A 27233-nucleotide genomic window follows, 5' to 3' on the forward strand; every position below is an offset into this window, starting at 1 on the left:
AGGTAGTCAAAAATTTGAATTCAATCTGTTTTCATAGCCATTTAGGCAAACCTATATTCAAAAATAACTATCCAAACGCGACGGAAATCCGTCCAAGAACCGATAGGATATTATCTCAGTCTATCAGATATGTGGATATGGTAATACCATTGCCATCTGAATCTGATCCAATTACACCCCTAATCTCAGGTGTTGAACATGGATTTTATTTCATAAGGTCTTCTGAAAAGCAATCCCAAATAAAGCAAATCTTGGCTGTAATGCCCTTCATATGAACAGTTTTTTGCCTTTTTTTCTTCTTCATTCATGCTTCTATTTGGAGTGGGGTCTTATGTGATGGTCTGTCAGACCAGGCAGCTCTCACACCTATCGCATCCCACAAACTTGCTTGGCTGGTTTTTGGGCTTGTTCTTAATGGTATATGTGAGCATGTAATCTACATTAGGCCTTCCCATGATTTTGCTTTTGCTTTGCTGCTGCTTTTCCCTTGTCCATGGTGAGCTCAAGGCCTTTCTGTTGATGCTAAATCCATCTATTCCTAAAGCTCTCCTTTGTCGTTCATCTTTTCTCATGCTGAATACCTTAAGTTGCTATTACTACATCTAGAAGACACTTTCGAAGGCTATTTGCTGATCCTCCCAGACCATCCAATTTTGGCTTGATTGCTGCTGCTGTTTTTCCATTCAAGCAGGTCTTTTGCTGCTCAGAAACTTGTGTGGCTGCATCATCAAGAACCTCCTTCCATTTTACAAACACAACTGAATTTTTTAATAACTCGCTCCATCTCACCTCCTCTTCAATCCATCCATCCATTCACTTCACTGTTGGGACACCTCCATGGTAAGAATTTTGATGGTCAGAATTTAAGCAAACTGCAGCATAAGATCACCTCATCCAGATCAATATTCAATCCAAGTTTGGAGACAAGCTGACGGCTATTTTCGCATGCAGCCCCTATGTTTCTAATTCAGTGTGTTCTGCAATTCAACCATTGGAATTGAATTGAATTTGCAGCAGTGTTTTTTTTTTTTTTTAGTCACAACATATAAACACCATAAAATAGATTTTCGACGGAATTAAAAAAACATAAGAGGGTAGAATCATAACCATAGAATATGACCCCCAATCAAAATGCATACATTTGTCTCATACACTGTGGAATGGTGATAAGAGATAGAAAAGACATCCCAGAGGGGCTATAATTGGAGATTCCATTCTTTCTGGCATTTCTATAAAAATAGGAAACGCCCTATGATTGGAAAATGCAATACCTTTGTGTGCGGTTTGAACTATTGATTTACGTAATTGGAAGTAACCAATTAGGTTTACGACAAAACCTAAAAATCAATCACTGATCCAACTTACCGAGGACCTGCTCTTGCAAGATACTTAGACTAGGCTTAAATCCTGGTCCAACTAATGTAACCCGCGGGATCTGGGTTAACCTTCCAGGACCCTCTTTAATTAGAACCAGTAAATAAATGGGCTAATACAGGGTTAAGGTTTTGTTTATGGAATTGTTTTGAGAGGATTGGAAACTTATGGGTATCCAATGGGATGGTTTTTGTGAAGAAAATAGGTAATATATTGTGTATCTTGGTTTTGGGAGGTTTAGGGAAAAGTTTAGGGTTTTAACAAGATGAGAATGGCTGGTGCTTTTGAAATTACTAGGGTCGAGGTACCCAAAGATCCTGCGGGATGAACTAAGGTTGATAGGAAAAAGAACAACATAAATTAGGGATAATATGGGTAGGCTTGAGAGCTATTCAGGCTTTAACAAACCCAAATGGGAAGGAAGAACTTGAGGAATGAGCAAGGATCAATGGAATGGGGATGGGAAAGGCATGGAAGGCCTACAGTTAGGGAAAAAGGGGTTGGGAGCTTGCAGTTAGGGAGGGAGCGGGTTCTTGGTTGATTCTTGCTTCTTTTTTTTGGAAAGAATCTTGATTCTTTCTTCTTCTTCTTCTTTCTTTTCTTTTCTTTCTTCCTCTTTTTTCTTTTCTTTTCCTCTCTTTCTTCTTCTTCCTTTTCTTTGCTTTTCTTTTCTTTCTTCTTCTTTCTTTTCCTTTCTGTTTTCAGATCAGCTGCAAGAATCAAGGGAGAAAAAATAAAGAAAAGAGGAGGGGAAGGTTGCCACAAGGTGGGGGAAAGGGCTGTGGGAGGTTCCGTTGGCAGGGGGACGGGTGGGGAGAGCTTGCAAGTGAAGGAGGAGCATTTCTAGGTCTGCCGAAGGGTAGGGGAGGTGTTGGGACGAGAGGGGAGGGGGTTGGATGCACTTACAGGTTGAGGGATGTTGCTTTGAGTTGAAGAACTTGCTGGAATTTCAGATTGCTTGACTCAAAAACCTTCAGCCCAGGCAATGTGATGCCTTCCACAACTCCAAGTTTGATTTCATTCAACTTCAACTGAGGTTTACAAGGAGATGTGCGGGCATAGCCTTAGATGAAAGAACTTGGGCTTGGACTAAAACATAAAAACCTAATTCGACTCAAACCACACAAACACACACACACACACACACACACAAAAATTCAAAATACTTGTAAAACTTTAACTACCTGCAACTAGGACCACAAAAAAAAAACATTCTCTAGAAGGAATCTTGAAACTAGATTCCAACTAGGCCAGAAAAAATTAGGACTCTTAAATATTTTAACTTTGACTCAACCAATTTAAGAAAACAAAATGAATTTGGAATCCTCAAGAGGTAAGGAATCTAACTACACTAGGACACCCCAAGGAGGGCATGGAAAATGACCAAAAAACCCCCTACAGGCATTCGGCCAGCCCTTGCTGCTCTGTGCTTCAAGGGGGCTGTTTGGGCCCCCCTTTTAGGGCTCTTTTGGGTCCTACATCACTAATATAATGCGCTAGGGTGACTTCAGGTATGGCCCATGGGATTGGCCTCTAAGTGGTGACCCCTATTGATTTTAAACTAATAACCTCTAAAGCCCCTAGTTGGACAAAGAGGCTGTAATGGGTTTGTATGGGATGGTCTGGAATGTGTTCAAAGGGTCTAGGGGACGTTTCATAAATTCCAAAAATAGGTTTTCCTTTTTTCTGAGTGGCCTTCTTTTTCTTTTTCTTTTTTTTCCCCCTGGGGGAGAGGGGTACTAGAGATAGGTTTCTTGAGAGAGTTTAGGGGACTTATTGACAGTTGAATGGGGTGAAACTAAGATTGATCCTAGTGCTGATTACTTAGGAGATGCTCACCAAGTTTCATCGAATCTGTATTGTGGAACCTAAAGCTATGAGGAATCTTGATTTTGGAGGGAAAAAAGGCTGTCAAAATCAAGAAAGAGCAGGTCCATGGATTGACTGGGTGTTTGGCTGCAATGGGGATCAAAGGGGTGCAGGGTATGGTGGCTCAAGTTTGGATGGTTGTGATGGCTGATTCTTGAGATCTGATGATTCTTGATTGAGGGTGATCGAACCTGGGGATGGGGGGGTTTAAACTGAAAATAAAAGTGGAATGAGAAGGGGGATTAGGTGGCTGCAAGATACCTAGATGGGGGGCCTTGTAGAAGCTTGATTCAAGTGGAGGTGGTGTCATAGAAGCCTGTCCTTTCAGCAATCGTATGAATCCAGGCTTGACTTCAACTTGGACCTTAATGTTCTTCAATCGTGGACTTTCCAAACTGAAAAAACAAGGTCACAGCAGCAACACTCACAAAGGCGACCAAACTGAGAATAACTTCATTGTAATCTAAAATAAATGACTGCCTTCCATCAAGTACCAAGGGCTATTTTTAACAATAAGCTAGAGAACTAACGTAAATAGAACTCCTAACTTACTTCTAACTAGAAAAATAGAAACTAACTAATTAGGTCCTTTTAAGTCAGACCTTTACATTGACAAGGATCCAAATTGTGGGCCTTCAATGACACTTAAAACTAAAATAAAAAATTTAAAAAAATCTTCTGCCCTTATTACCCAAGTTGGGCAGAATTTATATAATTAGACCAATAAACCAATTAATTAACCAATTTTTGTACATGCCTAAGTACTTAATTTTTAGGCCCACAAAGTAGACCCCTGACCATACATAGACTAAGACCCAAATAGTCATGGGCCATCAATGATACTTCAAACCATAGCTCTCAAGGTGACAAGGCGAGGCAAGGAGACAGAGCACAACAAAAACCAAGGCGTCACCGAGGCAACACCTGGACAACAGTGCGCTAAAAGTAAAACAAAGCATTAAAAAAGATTATTCTGTTCTTATAAAGTTGGTCTGGGGAGTTGCTCCCATAAGTGATAAGCTTAGAGAAAGTCATTTGAGGTGGCACGGCCACGTTCAACGGAGACCTATAAATGCTCCTGTATGGAGAAGTGATATAATCCATATTGAATGAACTAGAAGAGCTAGGGGTAGACCTAAGATAACCTTAGGAGAAGTGGTGAGAAAGGATATGTATAGCTTATGCCTTGTATCTAGCATGGCCTCGGACAGAACTGATTGGAGGACAAGAATCCATGTAGCCGACCCCATTTAGTTGGGACAAGGCTTATTGTTGTTGTTGTTGTTGTATTCTGTTCTTATAACTTAAGTTGGGCAGAATTTACACAATTAGACCAATTTAACCAATTGATTAACCTATTCTAGTACTTGGCCAAGACAAGTAACTTTTAGGCCCATAACAAAATAAATTTATGAAACAAAGGCCCAACACCCATGTCTATGAATACTAGGTTGCTTTTAACGGAAAATAGCCCAATTCAGTGCTGGATACGCATAATCTACAGACTGGTTTTGATCATATTCCTTAACACTCTAATTTAGTTTTGTGGGTATTTGGGGGTTAAGTAAATCTTAATTCTAGCTCTACGATGTTTGGCATTAGAGCCATGGTTGACAAAGCTAGTTTTAACCAGCACTCCCACACTCCGTTGTGTACGAATGATATTCTTCAGGTATGCATTGTTTAACAGACAGTTTTGACACCACCAATAGCAAAGTGCATGAACTGAAGAAGAGTCGACAACAACACACCATGGACAGGCCTTCACCTAATCACCACCTCAAGGGATTCAAAGAGAAAACAAAGATGACACAATCACACTGCTGAGTTTGTGATAGGCTTAATGATGACAAAGACAAAGTCAAGCTGGAGTTGAAAGATTATAATGGGGAACCCACTCATGTAGTCCTTTATCATCTAAGACCTTTTATAACTCACCCTTCAGGGCTTCATGGGCAAGGGATATGACTAGGTACTATCATATAGACCGGCAGTTGGGCATCCCCACCCGTCCTTCATGGCTTCATGACCGGTGGACATGACTAATTCACAACAGCTCAGTGTGGCGCTTAAGCAGTGCCCTAAATGCCTCGGTCACCTTGCTGCCTTGATAACCTTGGCAGTAGCATAAGGAAATTTTAGCCAGAAAGGAGACAAGCATTGACACCTAAGCTGATCAGAAACAAGTATCTGGAAGTATTTATATAAATAAACCACATGAGTACATATAACTATGGAAACACACCATGATACTTTCTGGTGAAATTGATGAGGTCAACCAGTCACAGGCAAGAAAACCTTTTTCCAAGTTTGGATAATGAGCATTCAAAACTTAATGCATTACATCAAATAATATCATTACTCTACAAGCACAAGAATAAGAAGCAAAGGCAGGCAATTGAGTGTGCATACCGTGAAAGAGCTAATTCTTGGAGAAACACCAGGAGGCAACTCATTTTGATCAGCATAAAAGGCTTCAAGGTGGAACGTATGAGTTCGATGAAATGAAAGCATTTTAATACTTGGAATGGATTGCCCTTTAGGAAATAATATGCCATTTGATATTGTGTGAATGGGACCTTCATCAGAGGAGAATCCAATCGAAAAAGGAAACAAATCTTGCACCTGCCAACAGAAATTTGTGACACATCTATAAGCACCAATACACCATATGTCCTACATCAATGGGCACTTGCATGTATAAAAGATATCCAGGGGAAAAAAAACTAGCATGTACAACTCGCAATCAGTTAAATCTGCAATCTAATAACAGGTAGGTCTTCCACCACACAAGTTACTAAAATCAACCACAAATATAAGAAATTCAACCATCATTCTCTGTGATGAGAAAGTAGATAAACAAAAAGAAAGGAAGACTTGGAAACCAAAATCATCAGAGAAAGAGAAAGGCTGCTAGTTTGGTAACCTGGAACATGGGCAGAACAGAACCAACTTCAACAACAACAAGAAGCCTTCTCCCAACTAAATGGGGTCAGTTATATGGCCACATTCAGTGGAAGCTTGTAACTGCCCCTGTATGCAGAAGTGATATAATCCAAATTGAAGGAATTTGAAGAGCTAGGGCCAGACCTAAGACTACCTTGAGAGAAGTGGTGAGAAAGGAGAACAGAACCAACTTCAATTGGATAAACAGGACCAGGTCAAATTAGCCAAGCTGATCTTCTAGAAGCACCAAAAAGAGGCCAAAACACTGTTCACATAAATACTGTAATGTCACTTATTTTGCTTTTGTATGATAGATACCACAAGATCTGGTGAGACCTAAAATCTTGTAGATAGTTTCTATTTCTAGCATTCATGCACGTACCCTAATTATAAAACTAAGTTTCTAGTTCACTTTAGGGTAGGTAATATGAGCGTAAGAAGGGAGATACTTGTCATTAATTTGACTAAGAGGGGAGGAACTCATCATTTACCCATAGAAAAAATCATTGGACTAAAGTCTCAACACGTAGAGAATCCAACCCAAGGATTATTTCCACTAAAAAGGCCCTTTCTCTGTTTCATCTGCATTTCTAGTCTTTAATTTGTGAGTGATGAGAATGCAGTCTCTACTTAGAATGAGTGGAATGGTGATAAGCCCCTTATTATTCAGGTATACAGATGCAAGGTTAAACAGGGGAAATCAGAATCACTTACAGCAGGGACAAGAGAGAACATAGCACCACTCGTATCTGAGGCACGGGTTGGGACAGGAGGCAATTCCCTATTGGACAGCAACCACGAGTCTGCTGTGGCCAAGAGCTGCAGAGCAGACAATCGAGCTGGAAGAAGGAGATTGGATAGGAGAGTGGGAGTCGGTTAGAGTTTGTTACATTGGTGAGGGAAGTATGAAAAGGAGGGGGAGGAGCTGGAAAAGGGGGGAGGAGAAAAGAGACAAGCAAGTGCTTGAGGAGAGGGAAACCTCTGGGGGGTTAGCTAGCCATCAGCTGTTCTAGCTTATCTGAGTTTTATTTAGTTTCATCTTATTTTCAGAAGTGTTTATCAGTAGTATAATCAATCTGTTTTGATTCAGCTATATCCATATCATAGTTGCTGTTATGCTTTATCTGAGTTATTCTGATGTTATGCTGTTCTGAGTTCATAGCTTTCAGGTAATACTTTCTCATATATCTGTTAGCAGTAAGAGATTAATAGGAATCCAGGGAGGATTTTATCAAATGGCAATCCAACAATTTCACCAGAAAAGCTTCAGAGAAATGCACAGGAATTTAGGGTTAAGGGTATGGAGGATGGGCCCAATGATCTCATCTGATTTGCTTTTGCCTTCCACCACATGAATGTGGTATGGGTATCATGGAAGCCTATGAGTGCAGGTCTAAAAGAAATCAATGGCACTAGAGGAAACTCAATCTAGAGAATGGAATGTCAATTAGGGAGTAGCGGTCAAACATAAACAAGCGTACGTGGGCCATGGGCGCCACCATCGTTTGAGATCTCAATCTCAATAGGGATCTCGGTCCCTCAAAAAACCAATATCCCACAAGAACTCAGCTGAGATCTAGTAAAAAATCCTGGCTCAATGGGTATTAGGGTTCAATTTGGGTTGGAATTTGATATTCAGCCAATTTTAGGCCTTCAAAACATAGTGGTGGCCTTAGCTTTGTGAGAAAACAAATGGATATATGAGTTCTAAATATACTCTAACTTTGAAACCGTATATGCTGGAGTGAACAGGCAGACTTAAAAAACAGGAAATACATAACCATTGCTTGATATAGATTAAAACATAAAAGTTTAAATCAAATAAGACATCAAATATGTTCAATTGTTCAACAACAATAAGCCTTGTCCCAACTAAATGAGGTTGGGTACATGGATTCTTGCCTTCCAATCAATTATGTTTGAGCCATGCTAGATACGAAGCCTAAACTATGCATATCTTTTCTCACCACATCTCTTAAGGCTATCTTAGGTCTACCCCTAGCTCTTCAAGTCCCTTCAATCTGGATTATATCTCTTCTCCGTAAAGGGGCATTTATAAGTCTCGTTGAATGTGGCCATGCCACCTAAAACAACTTTCTCAAAGCTGATCACTTATGGGAGCAACTCCCAAACCAACTCTAATATGATCATTCCTTATCTTATCCTTCCTAGTTTTGTCACTCATCCATCTTAGCATCCTCATTTCTGCTGCACTGAATTTATCTATATGATTCTTTTGAACAGCCCAACACTCTGCACCGTATATCATAGCTCGTCGAACAAAAGTCCTATAAGTTATGCCAATACAACTTCAATGTACTTATAAGTTACGCCAAAAGAGTAAGAGTAAAATCAATAACTAAGCAGCTCCTCCAACTCCTACTATTCTAGCACCAGCTACAAGATATCAGATTTTGTTGTCTTGTGTCCCTTGTTGAGTTATATTAGACAAAGGAGAGAAGCTTCTAACAAAAAGAAGGAAAAAGGACAACGAGGAAACTTCAGTGTGATGTAACCATGCCCCCCCCCCCCCCCAAAAAAAAAAAAACCACCAAAAGAAGGCCCATGGAAGCTCACAAATTGAGCCCAAATAGCCACCTTGAGCATGCAGCAGCAAGGGCTGACCGAATGCCCTGAGGGACATTTGGGTCATTTTCCACGTCCCTCCTTGGGGTGTCCTTGTTCTAATTAAATTCCTTGTATTTTTAGGATTCTAAATCTATTTTCTTTTCCTTGATTAATTGAGTCAAAGTCTAGTTATTTGAGAGTCCAATTCTTGTGGAAACCCTAGTTGGAATCTAATTACAAGATTCCTTCTGAATAATGTTTATTTTATTTTCTGTGGTCCTAATTAGTTGGCAAGTAATTAGAGTTTTATTAGTAATCTAAGTATTCTTTTTTTGTGGTTAAGTCTTATTAGGTTGTTGAGTCTCAGTCCAAGTCCAAGTTTCTAATGCAAGGCTATACATAGCCACCACACTATTCCCTCCAAAATCCTCATTCCCTCCAAGGACAGCACCTCCCCAACCTGTTCCCTGCTCTAGGATCCATCAAGAACCCCTCCTCCCTCCCCCACCCTCCCCACCCTCGCAACCCTACCCCAGTCCCTCCCCTCCTTCACAGCCCTATCCCAGCCCCATCCCAGCCTTCCCTCACCTTCGCAGCCCCTCCCTAGCCCCCGTTTCCCTTTGCGGCAGCAAGAGAACCACCCCTCCTCTCTTCTTGCGGCAGCCGCACTCTCCCCCTTTTCTGTTTCTTTAATTTTTTTGTTTCCTTTTATTTCCTGAATCTTGCAGCAAAACTGAAAAGAAAAAAGAAAGAAACGAAGAAGAAGAAAATCAGGATTCTTGAAAGAACCTTGGAATTATTTCTGCAATGCTCCACTACCCCTTCCTTCCCAATCGCAGCTCTCAGCCCCTCCCTCCCTTTGCCTTCCCAACCTTATCCAAGATACTTCCCCTTCCATACGAACATCTTAATTCCTTCACCTGTCCTTCCTTGATCTTCCTAACATCTCAAATCCCTACCCATACCAATTTTGTTAACCCTTGGATACTCCCTCCCTTTTCCTGTCAACCCTAAATCATTCCATAGGGCCAAAGATACATAATCTATTACCCTTTCCACTCAAGCCATCCCATAGTATATCCAAACCACCCCATAGGAAGACCTAACCCTTATTGATAACCCATTATTGAGCTGGTTCTAATTAAAGAGGATCCTGGAAGGCTAACCCAAACCCTGGGCTACATCACAGTGAAGACAATCAACTGCAACCAGTAAAATCCCTTAAACAAGGATCTACTGAAGATTCAGTAGATCCTTGTTGTAGACGAACTAAACAGCTTATTGATGCAGCAGCCTAGGTAGAGATCCGACCAACTTTTTGATGAAAAACCTGGCCAAAACACCAAATCCAGCAGTCAGAAGGTGTGTCAAGACAGGTTAAGATCAAGTTGAGATATCTTGACGACTCAACCGAGACAATGTACTTATAAACCATGGGTTAAACCGAGATCTCGATCCAGACTGTGAAGTTTTATGGTATCATCTCGACTCGCATGAGATCTCATCTCAAGGTTTCAAAAAAAGGAAACCTCGAGCTATGAGTGCCACAGCTGTCTTCCTCCATGTGATATCAAACAACAGGTTCGTTTAATGTGTTTTAGATTATCTGAATTAGATTCAGTTGAATCAATTTTTTGAATTTATGCTGAATTGGCCTAAAGAATGTTTCCATGGGTGATTAGCCAATTGAAGAAACAAGGGGTTCACTTTCTTCCTTTAGGTGGAGTAGGATGTGAGATCTTGGATTATTCAAAAAATCAACATCTCAAACAAGGGAAAGTTTACAGAGCTACAGGAGTGATCACTTGGGAGATACAAGGTATTTCCTCAGTGTTTTGAACTATGTGCTCTGTAGGATGTGATTCTTGGATATTGAAATTCAGATTAAAGTCAAATATGCATCTTGTAAGAAATCAAGAGCACAGGCCCTGGTCTGGATGGTTTTAGCATGGGTTTCTTCCTTGCCACTTGAGACTTCATTAAGCACAACCTTGTCCGTAGTTTCTTCGTTAACACTTCCCAACTTTACTTCACCAATCAAACCTTCATTTGTCTCATTCCCAAGAAGCAAGGTGCCTCTTCCCTCTCCGATTTCCGCCCCATCTCCCTTTGTAATCTCCTCTACAACTTTATCTCTAAAGTCTTAACGAATAGGGTCAAAAGGTTATGCCTTCTCTTGTGAGCTCGAATCAATCCACCTTTATCTCTGACCGTAGTAATGCAAACAATATCCTCCTTTGTGCGAAATTGTCCGTGGATTTGATAGATCTTCTCATTCTCCGGCTACCCTTCTCAAGGTTGATCTCCATAAAGCCTTTGACTCTATTTGCTGGGACTTTATCAGTAATGTTCTCTCCTCCATGGGCTTCCCTTCTCTCTTCATCCACTGGATCGAGACTTGTATCTCCACTCCCCACTTCTCCATTATCACTAATGGTCTCCGGTGGGATTCTTCTCTTCTCATGTTGGCATTTGCCAAGGTTGCCCTCTCTCCCCCTACCTCTTCTCGTTGGCTTTGGAGGCTCTCTCTCGTATTCTCCAAACCAATACTGATTAGCTCCTCATCTCTCCCATTCCTAAATGCAAATCCCTAATCTCACCCATCTCGCTTTTGCTGATGACCTTATGATCTTCTCAAAAGCTGATCATTTGTCCATCTCTAACATCCTCTAGGCCCTTTCCCTTTTTGAATCTGATAGGTCCCTAGTATCACGAGTCTACACTCGACAGGGAAAGCAAATCCCTAAGTTCTAGGGAAGGAAACAATTGGCAGATTTGAAGAGTCCTATCGTATTCAGGTTACTTTTTAGGATTAGATTGAAGAGTCATATTACATTCAGGTTAGAGTCATATTACATTCAGGTTACCTCTGAAGAGTCCTATTCGAATTCAGGTTACTTTTGAAGAGTCCTATTCGAATTGGGATGATTCTGTTAATTAATACTGTAGGAACGTAGTTGCTATAAATAGGGGGAAGGAAGAGTAGAAGAGACATGTTTTGAGCATTGGGAAAGTTTATGTGAGAGCAATTGCTCTTGGGTAGCCATAGGAATCACCTACTGCTGGTAGTATGTATTGTTTCTTATTCAAAGTCCCTTTTTTCTTCTTGAGTTATTCCACCTTGTTAAGTAGCCTCATTCAGGTACCTAACAAATTGGTATCAAAGCATTCACGGTCTCAGGGAAGTGAGATGACATTGTCGATCTTTCTAGGTGAAGAACGAGCGGAGGAATGGTTGATTGAAGTCAAGCTCTTTTGCTGGCAACATCAGATTCAGCAAGAACACTGGCTTGCAGTAGCACTCGAACATCTGGAAGATGATGCGTTAGATTGGGTCTACTGGAGACACTGGCCAAACTGGATTGGGCGAACTTCACGGAGGCCTTAAGAATGGAGTTCAGAGATGAGAGCGATAAGAAATCCATCTCAGCTTTGGACAACCACAGTATGGTGGTTGAGACAAACGTAGCCGAAGTCGATTCGAAAGTACACGATGAAAAATCCAAGTCGATTCGAATGAGAGTTTTGGGTGTCGATGCCTACCGGATTAACGTCGGGGCTGCGAGGACTCTTGCCGCTGAATTGAAGAAGAAGAGCTCAATCGTTGCCGGCAGAACACCTCAGGCGGCAGCTAGGGTTGCAGCAAATCGTCGCAGGAAAGGAAGAAGATGATGGAGTATTAGGGTTTTTGGGGTTGGTTCGGTTCACCTCAAATCGGTTCATGGGTTTGGTCCAATCCCTATGAGGCAAAGATTGTGTTATTTGGGCCTCAATAAGTTATGTTTTGTCTCAAACTTAAGGCCCAAACAAACCCAACACAAAGACTAGGCCACTAGACCCCCAAAGAAACCCCCTTGGGTCAAGCCCACTCCATTAAACCCCAACAGAAGAGATTTTCAGATTTTCACCTTGAGGACAAGGTGAAACTGTTGGAGGGGAGTATTGATAGGTCCCTAGTATCACGAGTCTACACTCGACAGGGAAAGCAAATCCCTAAGTTCTAGGGAAGGAAACGATTGGCAGATTTGAAGAGTCCTATTGTATTCAGGTTACTTTTTAGGATTAGATTGAAGAGTCATATTACATTCAGGTTAGAGTCATATTACATTCAGGTTATTTCCGAAGACCTATTCGAATTCATGTTACTTTTGAAGAGTCCTATTCGAATTGGGATGATTATGTTAATTAATATTGTAGGAACATGGTTGCTATAAATAGGGGGAAGGAAGAGTAGAAGAGACATGTTTTGAGCATTGGGAAAGTTTATGTGAGAGCAATTGCTCTTGGGTAGCCGTAGGAATCACCTACTATTGGTAGTATGTATTGTTTCTTATTCAACTTTTATTCAAAGTCCCTTTTTTCTTCTTGAGTTATTCCACCTTGTTAAGTAGCCTCATTCAGGTACCTAACAGAATCTCCCTCGGGGCTCCGAGTTAACCTCGACAAATCTACTCTCTTTCTTTAGGGTGTCTTTGATCATCTGCGAGTCTCCCTTCTGCAGCTCTCGGGGTTTAAACCCGGCTCATTTCCCATCACCTACCTTGGCCTTCCTCTCATTACTGGTAGGTTCACTCGCCATCATTGTCTCCTCATGCTTGATCATATCCATAAGAAGCTTCAACTTTGGAAAGGCAAGCTCCTCTCATTTTCCAATCGAGTGGTGCTCATCCGCTCAGTCCTTAAATCCTCCTATCTCTACTGGTATGGTATCTTTTCTATTGTGAAATCCACTGTCCATGTTATGGAGTCCCTTTTCTTAGCTTTCCTCTGGAAAGGGCGTGAAGCCTCACGCTTCATCCACCCTGTTGGTTGGTCGACCATCTGTTGTCCTACCTCTAAAGGTGGCCTTGGCATTCGCCGGATCTCTGACGTTAGCATGGCCTGCCTTCTTAAGCTTACTTGGAAAATCGCTTCAAAGCAAGACTCCATCTGGGTCAACTAGTTCTACTCTCACCTTCTCTGATTAGATTCCATCTGGACAGTCCCCATGCCCTCCAACCCTTCATGGGTCTAAAGGAAAATTTCTCTTATTGCATCACCGCACTCTCTCCGCTATCTCAATCTCTGTCTCCAATGGCTCCTCCACATTCTTTTGGCTTGACTCGTGGCATCCGATGGGTATTCTCTTTTTGCTTTTTGGCCCTTGCTTTGTTTATGACACCGCATTCCCAAATCCACCCCCTTGTCCGCCTTTATTTCTGATGGTTCTTAGACCCCTGCTCCCCTCCCCATTCTCACACAAGTTTTGGGACTCTCTCCCCCTCCCCTCCAGCCCTCCCTGTGACACTACCATTTAGCTTCCTTTGCCTACCAAAACCTTCTCTACCTCTTTAGCTTGGAACCTTCTCCATGACCACAACCCCAAACCCCCTTGGGCCCCCCTAGTTTGGTTCAAAAGGCATATCCCCCGCCATTCCCTTACCCTTTGGAGGGCTCTTAACCTTGCCCTTCCCACCCAATCCTTCCTCATTGCCATCATATCCCTGTTAGCCCAAAATGCATTCTTTGTTGGAATGGTTCGGAAGACATTGATCACCTTTTCTTTTCTTGCCCTTTTTTCCAAATCTATCTTGGAAAAAGCCCTTTCTTCCATTTAGCCCCATCCAAGGCATTCTTTTGGCTTCGCTAGTGTTTGATCTTGGATTCTGAGAAACTTTTCCAGTTCTTCCATCTGTGATCTCGTTGGTAAGCTAGTGTTCTATGCCACTATACACCATCTTTGGTGGGAGCGTAACCTTCGTAGATGGACTTCCAAATCCTGTTCAAAAGACTTGATCTAGAACTCTATCTATTTTGATGTTTCCTTTTGGCTTGCAGCTCCCCCCCCCCGACTGATGACACCCCAAGGAACAAGCTTATTGTTGTCTCCTGGGGTCTAAATTCTTCCTTGAGGTCTTCCTCTTAAAGACCGTTTGTTCTTGTTTCTCTTTTGTTTAACTTAATTATTTATTCATCCAAAAAAAAAAAAAGAGCACAGGCCTTGCCAACTCAAAAAAGCAAGTTGACTCGAGATCTTGGTGAGATCTCACCAAGTTGGTGGAAATTTTTCCCCGACTTGGGGGGGTACTAAGGGTCATTTAAGGATGAAACTTGCTGTCAGCCTATTTCAGGCCTTCCAAACACATTGGTGGCCTCAGAGATGAGAAAAACAATGTATATTTAAGTTCAACTTCGGACCCAAAGTTGGAAACAACTACACTGAAATGAAACCTTCAAATAGCCTACCATACATATCATATGCTCATATATTAATGTTCAAAGTTCAAAATTCAAACAAATCTAATACATTACACACGTTCATAGTTCAAATGAAGATCCAATCATCAAAATTACAATTGAGAGTTAGGACTTGGGACCCTTTGTGCTAAACACATCATCTCATGATCTCATCTAGCACATTGTCTCGTCTCACTAAATGGAAAGGCAAGATATCTCACCAGATCTTGGAGTTCTCCTACCATGAGCCCAAGAATATCAAAGTATTGGCATAATCAACAAGTAAACCGTTGTAGCTCAACCAAGCAATGAAAGAATTGAATATTTATGATTAAACCACTTCATGGTGTAGAAAAACTAATATGATACTGATCGCACAAAATTTGGCTGAGGAAAGTGCTGGCATGCCAAGGTCTGCAACTAACCAAGGGATGTGACAATCAAACTATATGGGTTCTCTTTGCCTCGGCATATCGAGGACTTTGATGCTTTTTGGGAGAAAGCAACCAAACTCGTGGGGTTCTTTCAAATGGTGAACACCATCGTACTCTACTGCCAATTCTAAGGAAGAAGAAGAAGAAGAAGAAGGAAATCTACTCTAAGATATAAAGATAAGTGTAATGTTGTTGGCATTGCTGAGAGTTGTCCCTTGCAAATGCATTACACCAAGTATTTATAGAGATTGAGTATAACTATTCATCCATAACCACCCTAAACAAACTCTGAATAAGCTCCCAATAATTTGGAGAAGAAGAAATTTGAATGTAGAAAGTGAGCAACCACCATTAACTTCTGCAACTATCTCGTCCTTTCTTGGTTTCGGCCAGCATGGACGAAATTAGTCTCATCCTAGGCTAGCGCTGAACCAACCTCCTTAATCCAGTTGTTTACTTGATCCGGCTCATCCTTGAACCCAGTTCACAATGGTTGAGTTTTTTGGGGAACTAACGGATATACAAATAATTACAAAAGTGGCAGCCTAAAGGCAAGAGTAGCAAAAATTCAGAAGAAAGAGCATGCAGCAAGCAGTAAGAAGACTGATGCAATGTGAGGTCAATCCGAACAGGCGCCTTAAGGTCCGCACGGTTTTGGTTATAGGAAACCCGAAACAAGGCTTAATTTGGGCATCAGTACAAGCCATGCAGATGCCCATATTCGGCCTATTTGGTGTGCTAATTTAGGCTCACAGGTCCAGCCAGGTCCTGCCCAAAACAGCCATGGAACAGCTTGTCCAGACTCCAGTGGAAGATATTTGTCAGATTTTGAGGGGCCCAATGGATCTTTGCATGGCCCCCTTAATGAAGATATAGTCAATCTCTATTGGAGTTAACAGCTAGATGAGTTGCTACATAGTACTCATTTGGTAGAGAAAGAATTTATTGAAGAGAACAAATTACAGGCCTATACTGTGTCAGAAGAAACCGAAAAACTAGGATCAGAATTGGCCCAAAGCAAGGGTATCTGCAGGAGAGTTGGTATCTAGTTAGCTACTTCTTTAGTTTCTATTATTGTAGTTATCTGATTTATTGTCTATTGAAATCAAAATGATAAAGTTTATGTTAAAATATGTTTCTATTTTTTTCCACTTTCAAATTTGTAAAGAAGGATATATTGGGCTTGGCAGCTTACATTGGCCACGCATGTGGTGGTTTCTATGTCTGCTTTTCTCCCTTTGTAATTGCATTTTATAAGTATATAAAGAGAAATAACCCCCACCCAACTACTGAAAAATAAATGCTGAAGGAATGCAATATTTCCTGAGGCATGTCTCTATTTCAAAGTCTCCCCCCCCCCCCACCCCCTTTTTATTCAATTATTTATAAAATGTACCATACTGAAGTCATTAGCAATTGAAAGGAAGACCCAAATTGATAAGATTGAAACTAGCATACAGCCGAGAACTTAACAATGAGAAAAGCAAGAAGTTCTCTATCATGGATCAGAATAAAAAGTTACCAAATACTTCATTGTCACAAGAAAATACAGTGCTTTGAGACAGAGAAAAAAGGAAGTCTAATGTAGTCCTAGTCTCGTAGTTTGAATTATCAAACTAGGAAAGAAACCAGGATCTGTAAATTCAAAGGTGACTCAACTTCGGATACAAACACATGTAAATTGGCTAATTTTAGGTGTAGGCCTATGGGTGTTAATGACTCGCTTCCATTATCTCCTTGGTTGGGAAGACTGGGCTCTAAACCACTTGCCTTTTCAGGTGCAGTGGTCTTTCTCATTTCAATGCATGGCATAGGATAGTAATGCATCCCAATCCCCCGGTGATGCATCGCATATTAACTGCAAACTGTATGTGTGTAGTGTATACCATGTCAAAAACATATACACAAAATGGTAAACCATTCGACAAAGTTTCAACATTTTTACATTTTTTCGGATAACAATATGCGAAACTGTAGGACAAAGCAAATCCAATTCCTATTAAGAAAGCATCAAGTTTTCAGATCCATTTTTAAACTCTAACAAGTTAATGAACCCCGTTATTCTTAAATATATACTGAAGTACAACTTCATTCAACCGTGAGTATGACCTTGTGTTTTGCTCAAAATTTGAGATTGCGATTAAGAACAAAAATGAACCATAAAGATGGAAGAAACATCAAATTTGAGAAGGCATTTTCCACAAAAAATTCAGAGCTAGACAGACTTATTTTCTTATATGTTTAGGCATCTCTTTCCAGTTTCTATATCCCATGCTGTGGAATCAAATGGATTTTCTTCCTTGGATAACCACCTCTTTTGGGTGCAGTGAACTCTGGAACAAGCACTGACATTGAAACAAGTAATCCTGGGAAAACTTGCATTCAATGGAACCAATAACATATTTGGCAGCCAAACAATAAAAGCAGAACCAACAGACAACAGTAATGGGGAACAAGCATAGACAAGCAATTCACACGCCTAACAGCAAAAGCTGGGAGAGGGGAAGAAGATCTGACACGAATCTACCAGAGAGAACTACAGACATCCTATGGTGATGGTCAAAACACAGGAAGAGGTAAATGGAAAAAATCATGAATGCCACTCAAACGTCAAGACTAGCAGAGCACACCAAGCATGTGGATTAGACCTAACAAGAGAAGCACTAAGGTACAATATGGTTGTTGAAGATATTATGCTCCAGCTGGTGGATGGTTACTTACTATTTTCTTATTGCTTGGCTGACAAGTAATCTCCCTAGGATATTTCCTGTTTAGTAGATCTATATTTTCCTTTCTAGTAGATTTAGGAGACTCTATGCACTATGTATTTTTCTTCTTTGCTATCACTCAGTTTAGGAAAGTTTTCCTAAACTGAGATTGGATTCTACATGATAAATAAAGTACAAGTTGCTAAGGGCTATACCTTAGACATTTGCTGTTGATTATTCTGAGACCTTTTTTTCAATTGCCAGACTTAATGCCATCCGCGTCACTATCTCTTTTCTTTAGCTGCAAATCTTGATCGGCCCTTGTACCAGTTGGACATGAAGAATGTTTTTCTCTATGGTGTCTTCAAGAAGAATTGTACATAAAGCAACCTTCTGGGCATGTTACTTAGGGGAGATGTCAAGGAAATGTGCAAGCTTCACAAAGCAATATATGGGCTCAAACAATCTCCAGGAGAGTGGTTTGAAAATTTTGGCTCCATAGTTACTCCAATATGGTTTTCACAATGATACTCTGATCATTTTGTCTTTTATTCAACGACAGGATTCTAAAGTAATAATTCTGGTAGTATATGTAGATGATATTATCATCTAGCAATGATTCTACTAGTCAAGCCAAAGTCAAAACCTATCTTCACCAACAATTCCAAATGAAGGATTTGGGTTTACTTTGGTATTTTCTAGGAACTGAAGTGATCCAAAGCAAAAATGGGATCAATTTGCCTCAAAGGAATTATGTCCTTAATTGACTGATTGATACAGGATTCCTTGCAGCCAAACCTATAGATACTCCCATGGATCCACATCAGAAATTGGTTCTACTAACAATAAGGAATTTGAAGATCCCCATCAATACAAATGACTTGTAAGCAAGCTTATATATCTTACAGTTACTAAACTTCACATATCCTTTGTTGGGTGTAGTGAGTCCCTTTATGCATTCTCTCAAGAAGATACATTGGGAAGTTGTATGTCGTATCTTGAGATATCTCAAAGGAGCACAAGAAAGGGACTTGTCTATCATCCCATCACCATACTGACATCATTGGGTTTTTTTATGCTGATTGGGCAGGGACTGATGGTGATGAACAATTTACTACTCGCTATTGTACGTTTATAGGTGGCAACTCGTCACATGGCAAGCAAAAATGCAAACTACTGTTGCACGGTAGAGTGCGAAAGTTGAATATAGAGCCATGGTTCAAACCGCTACTGAGTTGGTATGGATCCAATCCTTCCTTCTTGAGTTAGGCTGCCAGTGACTCAACCTATGAGAATGTTTTGTGATAATCAAGCTACAACAACAACAACAACAACAACAATAAGCCTTGTCCCAACTAAATGTGGTCGGCTACATGGATTCTTGCCTCCAATCAGTTCTATTCGAGGCCATGCTAGATACAAGGCCTAAGCTATACATATCCTTTCTCACCACTTCTCCTAAGGTTATCTTAGGTCTACCCCTAGCTCTTCTAGTTCCTTCAATATGGATTATATCACTTCTCCGTACAGGGGCATTTATAGGTCTCCGTGGTCGTGCCACCTCAAACGACTTTCTCGAAGCTTATCACTTATGGGAGCAACTCCCAGACCAACTCTAATATGATCATTTCTTATCTTATCCATCCTAGTTTTGCCACTCATCCATCTTAGCATCCTCATTTCAGCTACACTGAATTTATCTATATGATACTTTTTAACAGCCCAACACTCTGCACCGTACATCATAGCTGGTCGAACAACGGTCCTATAAAATTTTCCTTTAAGCTTTAATGGAATACGCCGATCACATAAGACCCCGGACGCACCTCTCCACTTCATCCGCCGTATTTTAATTCTTTGGGAAACCTCATCCTCTAAATCACCTCTTTTACTTATGATTGAACCTAGGTACCTAAAACAATCACTCTGAGGAATCTCTTTATCGTCAAGTATCACCACCTCATCATCTACCCGATCATGATTAAAGTTACAAACTAGATATTCTGTCTTTGATCTACTAAGTTTAAAGCCTTTTGATTCCAAAGCTATTCTCCATGATTCTAATTTGGTATTAATCCCCTCTTGGGTCTCATCAATCAACACAATATCATCTGCAAAAAGCATACACCAGGGGACCTCATCTTGAATGTCTTTAATTAATTCATCCATTACCAGTGCAAATAGATCTGGGCTTAAAGTTGACCCTTCATGTAGCCCAACTGTTATCGGGAATTCATTACTTTGTCCCCCCACTGTTCTAACACTAGTCATCGAACCATCATACATATCCTTAACTATATCTACATATTTACTTGCAACACTTCTTTTCTCTAGTACTTGCCAAATTAACGCTCTAGGGACTATATCATAAGCTTTTTCTAGGTCAATAAATACCATATGAAGGTCTTTCCTACATTCTCTATACCTTTCCATAAGTCTCCTAATTAAGTAAAAAGCCTTCGTTGTAGATCTTCCTAGCATAAACCCAAATTGGTTCTCCGTAACTGTAGTTAATTGTCTCAAACGAGTTTCAATTATTCTCTCCCATAACTTCATCGTATGGCTCATCAATTTAATGCCCCTATAGTTATTACAACTTTGAATATCTCCTTTATTTTTGTAAATTGGAACCACAACACTTCTCCTCCATTCATCTAGCATTTTCCCTGTGCTCATAATCTTATTAAACAACTTAGTCAACCAAACCAGTCCATGGGTTCCTAAGCTCTTCCATACTTCAATTGGGATTTCATCAGGACCTTGTATCTTGCCGAGTTTCATCCTCCTTAAAGCTTCTTTTACTTCGGACATCGAAATTCTATGTATATAAGTTCGGACATTGGTGCCTTGGTGAAAGGTGTAATCGTCCGAAACATAAGTGCTTGAAGAATGCTCATTTAGTAAACTAGAGAAATAGGTTTCCCATCTTTTCTTAATGTCCTCCTCACAAACTAATACTTTACCATCTCCATTTTTAATACATCTAACATGGTCAAGATCTCTACTCTTCCTATCCCTCATCTTAGCTATCTTATAAATAGATTTTTCCCCTTCCTTCATGCCCAACTTATTGTATAACTCTTCATACTTCTTTTCCCTTGGTTTATCTGCAATTTTCTTAGCTTCATTTATATCCAACCTATACCTTTGAAGATCCTTAACATCCTTTGTTCTTTGTCATGTCTTAAAACTAGCTTTTTTATTCCTACTGGCAGCTTGAACCTCACTATCCCACCACCACATCTCTCTATAGGAATGGAGCTTTCCTTTTGATTCACCTAGAACATCTTTAGCCACCTTCTTAATACACATAGCCAGCTCATTCCACATTGCATTGGTATCCCCTTTAAAATCCCATTTTCCTTGTTTGACTACTTCATTAACGAAGGATTTAGAGTACTCTCCTTTCAAATTCCACCATCTTATCCTGGGATAGTTTACCTTAGACCTTTTATGTGTTCTTGAGACTAAACACATATCCAAGACCACAAGTCTATGTTGTGCAGTTAAGCTTTCCCCCCGTATCACCTTGCAATCCTTGCATAGCAATCTATCAGTCCTTCTAGTTAGGAAGAAATCTATTTGGCTTCTATGTTGTCAACTTTTGAAGGTAATTAAATGTTCATCTCTCTTTTTGAAGTAAGTATTTATAATAGATAGATCAAAAGCAGTAGCAAAATCCAAAATTGAAATCCCCTCCTCATTCCTTTCTCCAAAACCATATCCTCCATGTACACTCTCATATCCTCTTTGATCTTTTCCAATATGTCCATTTAAATCACCTCCTATGTTGTCCACTTTTGGAGTTAATCAAGCTACAATCTATATTGCCAATAATCCTATCTTCCACGAACACACTAAGCACATCAAAGTGGATTGCCAATTTGTTCAAGATGTTGTTTTGGAAAAGAAGATTATTACTCCATTCTTTCTACTATTGAGCAATGAGGAGACATCTTGATGTAGAATTAAAGACATATTTAAGAAAGAAAAAGCCCATTAGGTTAGGCCCATCAAAGGCCTAACGCTATCACCTGAATCAGCCCACGGCTTTCATGGGCAAGGACTGTTTTAGTGGGTTAAAATTAGCCCACATATTTTGATCTCTATGCTCTAGACCTAAGCCCAAGTCTAGTTCCTAAAAAGTCAATAAAAGGGGTTGTGCTTTGAAAATAAAAGAACTCATCGTCAAAGGAGCTTTCCTTGTCAAGAGTTACGTAGTAGTTGAGTTATTAATAGGTAGGCGATGTTAGCTAGTGGTTGGATGTTACCATTAATGTTTATGTCTCTTTAGAATGTTATATAAAGAGACTTATGTAAGAGGTGAAGAGAACTCATCAATTGAAATCAAATTGTTTTGTTAACATTCCTTCTCTATGGAGACTCCTTGTGTTTGATCAAGGTAGGTTGGTATTAGATCCAATTGCTCCACCTTACGGTGTGAAGCCCGGGTGTTATACTGTTATTCTCAATTCTCTCATATTGTCCCTTCAATTTCTTCATCATATTTCTGCTCTTGTTTTGAAGATCTATTTTGCTCATATTGTTATACTACTATTATCCTTATAATACCACTCTAATTCCAGCCCTCTTTCACATCTAAATTCTATTTCATCTTAAGTTTATCAAATCTAAACTTGATTCCCTGTGAAATGTCCTATTTGGCTATTGTTTTGATCAATCAAATATAATACTACATTACATCTTTACCAAGTCACTGTTTGGGCTTGCATTCAATAATGAATGTTGCAAGCTGGCATGGGAGACATATGCTCCAGGTTGAGGGGGGAGTGTTGAAGATAGATAGTATGCTCCAACTGGTGGATGGTTACTTTCTATTTTGCTTACTATTTTTCTCATTACTTGGCTGACAAGTAATCTCCCTAGGATATTTCTTTTTTTAAAGATCTATATTTTCCATTTTAGTAGATCTAGGAGATTTTATGCACTATATATTTTAGGTTTTCCTATAACACAGTTTAGGAAAGTTTTCCCGTAACACAGTTTAGGAAAGTTTTCCCAAACTGAGATTGGATTCTACATGATAAATAAAGTACATACGGGAGAGTCTCAATGCACACGAGCTATCTCCCCCTTTCTCTCTTCATCTTCTACTTCTTCTCCTCTCTTCTCACTTTCATCATCCCAGCTGGTCTGGCCTTCTAAATATCTGAAGTTGTTACAATGGTTTTAGAAATTTAGGGAAAATAAAGAAGAACAAAAAAAAAACACATAGTAACTACTTGAATTAGAAATTATCCAGTTGACATTGACCTTGGAAGAGACATCAGAAACATGATAATTACTTGAAACTACAAGATGTTCAATAGAGAACCTATGTAGATACTTGAACCACGCAACACACCATAAAAGCATAAGGCATAATGATTAACCCAACAGCATATATTCCTGAAAACTGACTGCTTTTACTAAATGGAAAAAGTTGGCAAGATTCAACAACTAAAAGGTCAAGACAACAACCTCATACTCTCTGACTCGGTATATTGGGCTGAGCATCGCACACTGAAGAGCACATCCACGGGCCACACATTCACTTGCATTCAGTGACCGTCTAGGCTCCCTTCTGAAAAAAGAAGCCAATGATCTTGTGATAGCAGGTATCCGAGACCCTGACCCCACAAGCTCAACTGAATGGATCTTATCCACAGTCAGACCAGCATCAGCTAAAGCCTTCTTACAAGGAACTGTAATCCTCTCCAATAGACCCGATGACAGCGTCTCAAACTCCTCCCTTTTAATAAAACTCTTCACATCTTTCTCATCCATCAAACACTCAATATTCAGTGGTGCTTCCGGATTTGCACTTAGGACCTTTTTCAATTTCTCACATGCTGCTCTCAACCTTATAGATGCCTTGATATTCGAGTGCACATCAATATTATACTTTTTTTTGAACTGCAACGCAAAATGATTAAACAAAACCTCATCAAAATCCCTTCCGCCCAAGTTTCTATCAAAAGCATGAGAAACAATCTTCATATGCCCCGTCTCGAAGGCTGCAACAGAGACCTGCGTGTCACAATGACCAATGTCGACAAACACAACATAAGTAGGACCTGAGGGGGAGAAATCTGTTTTGTAAATCCCATAACCTAGTGCGCTGGCAGTACAGTCATGCATCAACCTCAAGGTTTTCAACCCAGCTATTGCTGCAGCATTCAAATATCCACGTCTTTGCAAATCGGTGAAGTATGAAGGAATGCCAATAACACAATCTGAGACTGGATTTTCCAGATTCTTCTCTGCCATCTGCTTCAAATGTGAGAAAAGCATTGCTAAAATTTGAACAGGAGTAAACTTCTGAGTCTTTCCCATGTATTGCAAATGGATGAGAATTCCACCATCAGCAGCTTCTGAAGTTTCAAAGGGGAAGAAACGGAGTTCATTCTGAACATCAGGCTGCCTAAAGTTCAAACCAATCAACCTCTTGACCTGAGAGATCGTGGATTTTGGATTCATGGTTGCAGAAGCAGCTCCAGCAGAGCCCAAGAACCGTTGCTTCTCACCGAATGAAACAATAGACGGTGTTTCACGATTGGATTCCTCATTAAGCAAGACATCAATGCCTCGCTGCTTCGCAGCAGCAATGACGCACTTATCGTTTCCAACATCCAATCCCACCACACTCATCTTAACTCAATCAGAGCCCAAAACAATCAAATTCAGGTAGCCGGAACAAAATCTCACTGCAATATCAACGAAAAGTCGATTATCATTCCCATAAATTGAACACAAAATTATTTCGACCTCAATAACTACACACTACATTCCATAAGAGCAACCTAAAACAACTGAGTCGACAGCGAAGCAGCAAAATTTGGGTAAATCAATCACAATAAACTTCCCTAACGACTATAACAGCTCAAGAATGAGAAACGAAAACGAATAAAATGATTATCTAGAGAATTCACTAGATAACCAACTAGCAATCAGAAAATAGAAAGAACAAGAGTAACCAAGATGATCGATCACGCTAAGATAATAATGTTAACTTCAATGAAACAGATACCAACAAAAATTGGTTCAAAGATATGAGAATTATAACGGACCTGAGAGCAGAGCGGTGCTGAAAACCCTAGAATTAAAGAGAGAAGGAGAGATTCGAGGGAATGGATGGTGGCAGGGAGAAGCAACGCCCGCTAAATAAGAACCCCGCTTTGAAGGTTACGAACACAAGAGCAAAGGCGGAACGTTTTGAAGCCAAACAGCAAGCCGTGGCAACGATTTCACAGGGTTTGCTCGAGAAAGAAACAAGTCTTTGGTTCTGAATTCCGGATTTCCGTTGAGCCAAACCATTTACGTTTTCTCTTACTTCCACGTCAGCTTGAAGTGGGAAAGTGGGGCCCATTAATCTTCTAAGATCATCATGCTTAGTACTTGGAAGCACGTCATCAAAGACAAAGTCCGCATGCGCCCACCAGATTCTGATTTACGTCTCCTGATTCGTCATGAATTAGTATAAAGTAGACCACGTTCTTAGCATATCAAAGGAATATTTAACATTTACATGTCACACGGCGTGATTTGGTCCAAGACTCCAAGTCATCGTCCTGCATTGGTAGCAGTCTCGATGTGTAGGCGGCATAACAAATTGAAAATACCACCTAAGATCCAGGATTTCACGAGTCCGGATCAGCTACCCGTCCGGGGAGCACTCCACGGCTTTACCCAGGGGAGGGACGGGGGCATGACCCTCGGATTTTTTAAATTTATTTTTATTTTATGTTAATTTCTTTTATTTTTTCACTTTTTTCTCTTCTCATATGTGAAATATAATATTACTATTTGACCCCCTCTCAATATTGAAAATAAATTTTAAAGATAAAATAATGGGTATAAATGTCATCCATAGTAAAAAAACTAACTCCTCAATCCCTATTTATTCTCCCCTCTCTTTGCTCTCACATCTTTTATTCCTATTTATTCTCTTTTTTTTCTATAAACGTGGGTTAAAAGAAATTTTTAAAAAAAAATCATTTAGATATTTAAAATGTAATTCTAATTAAAAACCAACTCTTCAATCCCTATTTATTCTCTCCTCTCTCTCCTCTTTTCTTCCTATTTATTATCTTCCGTTTATGCCTTTCTATATTTTTGGTTAGAATTCTTTCTTCCTATTTCTTATTCGCTTTCTATAAGCGTGGGTTAAGGAAAATTTGGGAAAAAATCTTCTCTACAATTAGGTACTCTTTCTGTTTCTGAATTTATTTGTTGTTTCTTTTTTTTTTTTTTTTTTCTCATTTGTTTGTTATTCTTTATTTGATTTTATTTATTTTTTTTTCTTTTCTTTTGCAATTTTTTGTTATTTGATTTTATATTGTAAATAAAATGGCAATAGTTAGTAAAGTAACTAACTACCATTGATTTGCATCTCTTATTTTAAAAAAAATTTGGTTTGCATCTAACTTTTTAGGGTTGAAGTCATGTGTATTTATTTTTGTACTGATGCTTTAATTTACCTATATCTTGTTGAAAAAAAAAATATCATCATCAATAATTTACCTATTTTTGTCAAAAATGTGTGGGCCCTACAAAATATATGTGGTTTAATCCTTAATATAATAAAATAATTCATAAGTGGGACCCCCCAATATTGAATCCTGGCTCCGCCCATGACTTTACCAACATAAATACAGGGGGAGACCACATAAACACAGGGGGCCAGGGGTTTGGTGATGGTTCTTTTTTTATTCAACTTTTTGGAAAAAGTGAAAAAGTTTTTCCCATAGGACTTTGTGGTGGTAAGGGGAGCACTCGTGCTCCCCGACGGGGGGTCGTCGGTTTGTGATGGTGGGTGATGATCCGAATTTGGAATTCACATCTGGCATACAAGTATCCTACCTTCTGCCATTTATAATCAATTACATCAGCTATTCCAAAAAAAAAATTTCTCAAAAATTTACTAATCTTTTATTACCATATCCCTTTGATAATAAACCTGGAAAAATAAAATCATTATTTACACACATCAAACAAAGAATGACAAACCACTTAAGAACAAACACATTTGTTCCACGAGCAATATTATTTGCAGTATAGTTTAATGACCTGTTGATAAACCTGAATTCAACAAAAGAGAAATTTGCAACAAGCTGTT

At 39.7% G+C, this 27233-nt stretch overlaps 1 protein-coding gene across 1 annotated transcript in view; it reads right to left on the reverse strand.

The window, feature by feature from the left end:
• The window catches only part of LOC149002707 (heat shock protein 70 (Hsp 70) family protein), a 37397-nt gene extending 11982 nt beyond the window's left edge, over positions 1 to 25415 (reverse strand). The window contains exons 1-3 of the mRNA XM_089137224.1: positions 25186 to 25415; positions 23597 to 24822; positions 5656 to 5868 (exon numbers count right to left, since the gene is read on the reverse strand). Of these exons, the coding sequence (XP_088993350.1) occupies positions 5656 to 5868; positions 23597 to 24766 (1383 nt within the window). The 5' untranslated portion in view covers positions 24767 to 24822; positions 25186 to 25415. The remainder of the gene's footprint in view (positions 1 to 5655; positions 5869 to 23596; positions 24823 to 25185) is intronic.
• Positions 25416 to 27233: the final 1818 nt, after the last annotated feature.

This window comes from Hakea prostrata, chromosome 10 (genome assembly GCF_041222555.1).
Source record: "Hakea prostrata isolate BN-2017 chromosome 10, UWA_Hpros_2, whole genome shotgun sequence".
Lineage (NCBI taxonomy): Eukaryota > Viridiplantae > Streptophyta > Magnoliopsida > Proteales > Proteaceae > Hakea > Hakea prostrata.